Here is a 6965-nt window from a genome sequence, read left to right on the forward strand (position 1 = left end):
TAAGAAGATCCATTGTGTTGTACTCTTGAGAAACACATATCCAAGAGCGTGTAGGGAAACTAGAGGCTATATTAGGACTGGTGTAAAGTTTTCTCGCAAGAGTGGTCTTGCCTAAACCCCCCATTCCATAAATGGAGAGGACGCTTCGACGAGGCTCTGCTTTGAGAAGTTCAGCTAGCAAGTTTTGTACAACATCCTGAAAGCCAACAAAAATGTAATCGTGGTCATCCACATATGAGGTAGTTCTCCTCAATGTTGCAACCTGATTACTTGGCCCTTCTCCAGCATTACTATTGATATTTGTAATACCATAAGTCTCTCGTTTGCGAGAGATATCCATGATTCGTTTCTTGAGTGATTTGATCTCCTTGGCGACATTGTAGAATTTCTTCTCCTTCCTACATATGCAAGCACAAGCCTTGAGATAACTAGCACGTTTACCAGCCTCAAAGCTGTAAGTTTCGAGTATAGCAACAGCGTCATTAGCAATAGAGTTGATCTCAAACACCCATTGTACAACTCTATGATCCGCACATTGCTTTAGTTCTGCATCTTTGAGGAAAGGTTGTATGAAGAGTAGCTCATTTCTCAGCCATGTAATTTCATCTCTGAGACTTGTAAGCAGGGAAACTTGTTGACTGAGGAAATCGCCCAATTTTCGTAGTGCAAATGACAGAAAGGCATCAGCCATCTTCAGGAGTGTTGATTTTTATTTAGAAAAGAGGGGGCTGTAGGCTGTATATATACAAATAAAGTTTAAGTCAAGAATTGATATAAGGCCAAAAATGGACGATCAATACGAAAGCAAGACATGAATTATTTGCCGGCATATGCATTGGTTAAAACACTATGTGGCTGTGTTTGATACTCATCAATGTCATATCATGATAACAAGTTAAGACAATTCAAATTGAATTATCACCTGAAATTAAATTTATCTTTTGTAGTAACATAATCAGTAATCACATATAGTTCCCTGATAGTACATATATTTTTTTTAAATACAATTTCCTTAGTAAAAATCATAGCACTCATAGTGCATATAATTTTTTCTTAAAAATTATCATTATAAGTAAAAATAAAATAAAATGGGACCCCAAAAATATGGGCCCCAAGTAATGGATTTAGTGGCCTAGGGGTTAAGACGGCCCTGGTTGTGGTAAATGACAGTTAGTGGTATTAAATACTTCTAGTAATTCTATTTTATCATTTACCGTAACTTTATTATAATAGCTTTATCACGCAACCTATTTTATTATAATACGATAAAGAGGTTGTTTTCGAAAGACCCTTGGCTCAAGAAAAAGATTTTGAAAGAAATGCAAGAGCCAAAAAAGTTGCTATGAAAATATGGATTCCTCTGAATATTTAGTGAAGTCTGAATTCTGATACCATGACGGTTTCTGAAGAAACCAGAAACTTCTCTAACAGACTAGTAATTTGATGAAGAATATTTAGTGAAAACTAAAAACAAGTAGCACCAAAAGCATGGAATATTTAATTTGCATTGATGGAGAAATCAAGTTCTTGAGTTTTGTAAAATAGACAAACACTGACTCTGTACCTTGCTGCAGAGTTGCAATCTCCTTATTTAGACTGAAGGTTCTTGATCCGTCCAAGGGTCTTTCGAAAACAATCTCTTTGTAAAATAGACAGACACTGACTCTGAATTCTGATACCATGACGGTTTCTGAAGAAACCAGAAACTTTTCAAACAGACTAGTAATTTGATGAAGAAGATAGCTTCATTTACTTGATGAGTAACAATCAGATGTGAGTAGTCTATTTATACTACTCAATAAGCTACTCAATACAAGTTGTTGTTAGTAACTAACTGTCACTATCTATAACTAACTTAGTAACTAATTAATTAACACTCTTTTCTAACTGTTTTCTGGAAGTAGTCTGACAGATTTCTTTGTTTGAGTTCTATCAACATGGTGCTAGATAGTTAAAACAAAAACAACCAACATTATAGTAGATCAAGCTATAATTAATTTGATTTATGAAAAAACATAGAACCAATAGAGAAAAACAATTGAGAAAGATTGAACAACAGAGTCTTGCGTCTTAAGTGAAGAACTAATCATAAACTTAAAAGAAAGAATTTCACTGAGAAAACGATTTGGGTGGGGGAGAGGTGGGGGAAGACGATTTCACATGTCTTTATTTAATTCGTCACTTTGACGTGTCATCAGCGAGTGTGTTACACACACCTTACACATTTGGCTGATTGTTAAAAAAGTGTCAAAAAGACATAACGGGGCATAACATGAGGTGTCTAAAATGAACAAATTCTAGTTAAAGTGTCTAAGTGAAAACTTGTGCCAACTTTAGGTGGCCACCGATGGATTAGGCCAATGATAGTTAGGTACGAGCATTACTCATTCAGCTAATAAACTAGAGCCTACTCTTGTTGCCCCGATCCACAGAGATTTAGTCATTTGGCACTCTGATTGTCTTACGAGGAGATCCATCTGTTGATTTTTGGTGTGACCCTAATTTCTATTTCGTTCATGTTTTTTTTGTCTTTCCATTGTTTTGTTGTTGTAATGTGATTTCTTATGTTTGTTAAAGTTGCAAGAATTTTCAGGTTTATGTCAGAAGATTCAGTACTACTACTCACTACTAGTTATCTAATTTAAGTTAAACAAAGAGGAACTTGAAAATATTAGTTTAGAACAAAGTAACTTAAAAGAGACTAAAATACTAAGTGTAAATTACAAGAGAGAAATGAAAACATATAGCCTTTGGTAGCCAAAATCCAAAGTTGCATTGTCTCTCCTCTGATGGATTATTTTCCCTCTTCAAACTTCGATGAGTTAGGGATGACCTCTGATATAGCCTTTGGTAGCCAAAATCCAGGTCGTTCGATAGAGGCTGCACGATCAAGTACCAATGGATCCCGCAATGTGATCTGAATGCCATCATATGTCCACAACTCTAGCTAAGCCAGCAACCGCAACATCCATGTTCTTGACATTCCAGCTCGTTCCACGTGCTTTTACTTCCTGCTTTGGCCATTGTCCTAATTTAGAAACTCGCTCCATAGAAATCAGAGGCGGAAGATAAGAAAAAAAAAAAAAGGAACAATTAGAGGATTTTATTTACACATACGGCACTATGACATCTGCTATTGGCTAACTTGCAACATGTTGTTAGTTGTTAACTTGTTTTTGCAACTACGACTTCTCTTTAGCAAAGAATACTATCTCACCTTTCATTGTACTTCTCTCAAATCTATATGTTGATATTCAACAAAAAACATAATACTCATGTAGTTCAAGTGGAATTGGCTATAAAGTAGGAAATATTATTGAATCAGAAATAGTGCAGGAATTGGAGTATAACCTGCAATCTCACTCCAGCATGGTTTTCTGTCTTTACTAGATGAAGAGACACACTAGGTGATGCCCAGACAGTGATGTAGATTGTTTCAACTGAGGCTTGAACTAGATCCAGTCTAACTATATGTACAGTCTGCCCATGCTGCAAGAAAATGGTGAAAATTGCATTTTAGAGTCGAAAAGTCATTTTTGCAGCCTTACCCTGCATTTAAGGAAGAGGCTGTTTTCACAACTCGAACCCATGACCTCCTAGTCACATGGAAGCAACTTTATAGTTACGTCAAAGCTCCCCTTCAGTAGACAAGTAAGAAAAGATGTCCTCCAGTGGAAAAGGAAAACCAAATATATCAGTCCCTCCCTTAACCAATTGAGACTTGATCTGGTTAAATATTATGAAAATATTTTCTTTTCTCTTCAAGTGACAATTTCTTCTCCTGTTTCCCCCAAATATTATTTAACACGTACGCTATTTATAAAATAAAAATGAACAAAGTTATGTATAGGTACCTTTGCTATTACCGAAGAAAACTTGCCATATGCTTGCCAAGATCCATCTCATTTAATTTCTCTTCAACATCTTTCATTCTCTCTGGAGTCTCCTTCAGCTCTGAACAGTGATGGATACCAAGACCTTTAATGAGAGGCATTGCACTTGTGCCTAAATGCCATCTTTCTAGGTTCCGAAGTTTTATAAGATGAAGGAACTCGAGTTGACTGAAGCTGTTATCACTGCACATTATTTCTTTTCCTTCATAAGCATCTTCTAATATGAGATTCCTTAGGTTTGGCAACATTCCCAAAGTAGGCATCGGATCTTCCATGAATTTTGACTTCCTAAGAACCATCATTGTGATGGAATTTGGAAACAGAGGCAGTTTCTCTATTTTCCCATGTAAGCACAATTTCTGGAGCTTTTGACAAGAATTAACAAATTCCAGGGATGGGAATGATTCAAAACGTTCACAAAACAATCTGAGAGTGCTAAGGTTTTTCAAGATGCTAATGTTGTTTAAGGAGTAAGATTTCTTAATACGTTGCATGCTTAATTCTCCAAGATTGACTAAATCAACAGGGTCAACATCTATCCACTGATCACAACAAACGCCTTGAAGAACTTGAAGACTAGTGAGTTTGCTTATAAGTTTCAGAGGTTTTGAATACGAAGCAACTAAATGTCTTAGATTTATCAGGTCAGCTGTCACGCGGGGTAGTCTGCAAGAGTATAGCCCCTCATTGACAATAAGTGTCTGTAGATTCTTGAGGTTGCCAATGGAAGATGGAAGATCATGGATACCTCTCAATCTTAAGAACTTGAGGTGGTACAAACTTCCTATGGCATCAGGTACTGATGCAGAATGCCTATTGTAAACAGGCATATCCAAGTACAACACATATAGATGCTGGAAAACACTCCTGAATTTTATAAGACTCATCTTATGAAAATCTGGATCAAAGAACATAATTGACCTCAACTTTAAGTTAGAAAGATCAAGTGAGAGGTACCTTACTCCTTGACTATGAATGCCATGTCTGATACATAAAGAGGATATGGAGTGGTTCTTTGGATCATAAATGTCAAAGAAGTTCACCTCCAATGCCTTTTGTATCACAAGATCACGAAGTAAATCATGAACCCTACAATGAGTAACTTTTTCCCAAAATGTGTCTACCACTTGAACCAAGCTTCTTCTTATCAGCTCATTCAAGAAGCCTTCAGCCACATCCTCCATTCTTTCTTCTCCATTTGGTACGAAACCCTCAGCCATCCACAACCTTATTATGTTATCAGCCTCGAGAACTTGATCTTCTGGAAAAATACCAAAGTACAGAAAACACTGCTTGAGCACAGTTGACAAAATCATTGTAGCTTAAGGATAGAATGCAGGAGATTTCAATAAATTTATCTTCAATAATGTTCTTCCAAAGTTGATCTTTCACTTCTTGCCATTTGTCCACCCCCCTCTATGCGAAAGTAGTCCACTCAATACAACAATTGCAAGAGGTAAGCCTCTACACTTTTCCACCATATCCTTAGCTAGACTTTCCATTGCTGGAACCATTGCTCGAACATCAAGTAGTTTCCTACAAAAGAGATCCCAACTTTCTTCTTGGCTTAGGAAACGAAGTTTATGGATAAAACCTCTGTTGTCTGCTCTTTCAGCGACATCCTCTTTGCGCGTGGTAATAATAACTCTGCTGCCATTCTTGCTATCCGGGAATGCTCTTTTCAAACTTTCCCATGCTTCTCTCTGCCATACATCATCAACCACCACAAGGTATTTGCGTTCTTTTAATAGATCACGAAGATAAATTTCTAGATCTCCTTCTGTCATCCTTTCCAACAAATCTAGAGTTTCGTTGGTGCGCCCTTGGATGGATTTTATGATATTCCTGAAAAGATCCATGGTGTTGTACTCTTGAGAAACACATATCCAAGAGCGTGTAGGGAAACTAGAGGCTATATTAGGATTTTTGTAGAGGTTTCTTGCAAGAGTGGTCTTGCCTAATCCGCCCATTCCATAAATGGAGACGACGCTTCAACGAGGCGCTGCTTTGAGAAGTTCAGATAGCAATGTTTGTACAACATCCTGAAGTCCAACAAAAATGTAATCCTGGTCATCCACATATGAGGTAGTTCTCCTCAATGTTCTGACCTGATTACTTGGCCCTTCTCCAGCATTACTATTGATATTTGTAATACCATAAGTCTCTCGTTTGCGAGAGATATCTATGATTCGCTGCTTGAGTGATTGAATCTCCTCGGCGACATTGTAGAATTTCTTCTCCTTCCTGTATATGCAAGCGCAAGCCTTGAGACAACTAACACCTTTACCAGCCTCAAAGCTGTAAGTCTCGAGTATAGCGACAGCATCATTAGCAATAGTGTTGATTTCAAGCACCCATTGTTGAACTCTATGATCTACACATTGCTTTAGTTCTGCATCTTTGAGGAAAGACTGTATGAAGCGTAACTCATTTCTCAGCCATGTAACTTCATCTCTCAGACTTGTTATCAGTGAAATTTGTTGAATGAGGAAATCACCCAATTTTTGAACTGCAAATGACACAAAGGCATCAGCCATCTTTATGGTTGAAAAAAAGAAGAGATGACTATTGGAAATCAATATTTTTTGAAAAAAGGTAGTGTGTATGGAAATTAATATTGGAAGCAGTAGATTGAGAGATGAATAATATTGTTATGATGGAATAAATTATTGAGAGTTTGATAAGTGATGAATATTGTTAACATGGAATTCAGTATTTAAAGCTTAAAAAATCCGACAGAGGAAAAAGTCTAAAAGTAGAAAGATGATAGAGTTTGAGGTTGATGGTAAAGAAAGAAAAGTATATATTCTCTACTAACTGCAAGCCAAGAATTTAAAATTGCATGACACAAGTTATGCTCAGTGTAGTGGTGAAGCCAAAAGTTGCCATTCAAGATTTAGTATATATGTATGAAAAATAAGTTTTAACTTTTGTATAATTTTTTATATACATAGTATAATTTTTCGACGAAAAATGTCTGATTGAACACCCTAAGCTATATGTGGCTACGCCACTGCTTCATTGGCACAAGTTGTGTGTTTAGACAAGAACTTATGTCCCAAGGCACAAGTC

The 6965-nt window shown here is 36.7% G+C and overlaps 1 protein-coding gene and 1 pseudogene across 1 annotated transcript in view; both read right to left on the reverse strand.

The window, feature by feature from the left end:
* LOC107062991 (putative disease resistance RPP13-like protein 3) overlaps positions 1-691 on the reverse strand; it is a 1691-nt gene extending 1000 nt beyond the window's left edge. Inside the window, exon 1 of the mRNA XM_015314334.1 lies at positions 24-691. Within this exon, the coding sequence (XP_015169820.1) occupies positions 24-691 (668 nt within the window). The remainder of the gene's footprint in view (positions 1-23) is intronic.
* Positions 692-2657: 1966 nt separating this feature from the next.
* On the reverse strand, positions 2658-6543 carry LOC102587648 (disease resistance protein RPP13-like; annotated as a pseudogene).
* Positions 6544-6965: the final 422 nt, after the last annotated feature.

The sequence above is a fragment of the Solanum tuberosum genome, unplaced genomic scaffold (assembly GCF_000226075.1).
Source record: "Solanum tuberosum cultivar DM 1-3 516 R44 unplaced genomic scaffold, SolTub_3.0 scf00296, whole genome shotgun sequence".
Classification (NCBI taxonomy): domain Eukaryota; kingdom Viridiplantae; phylum Streptophyta; class Magnoliopsida; order Solanales; family Solanaceae; genus Solanum; species Solanum tuberosum.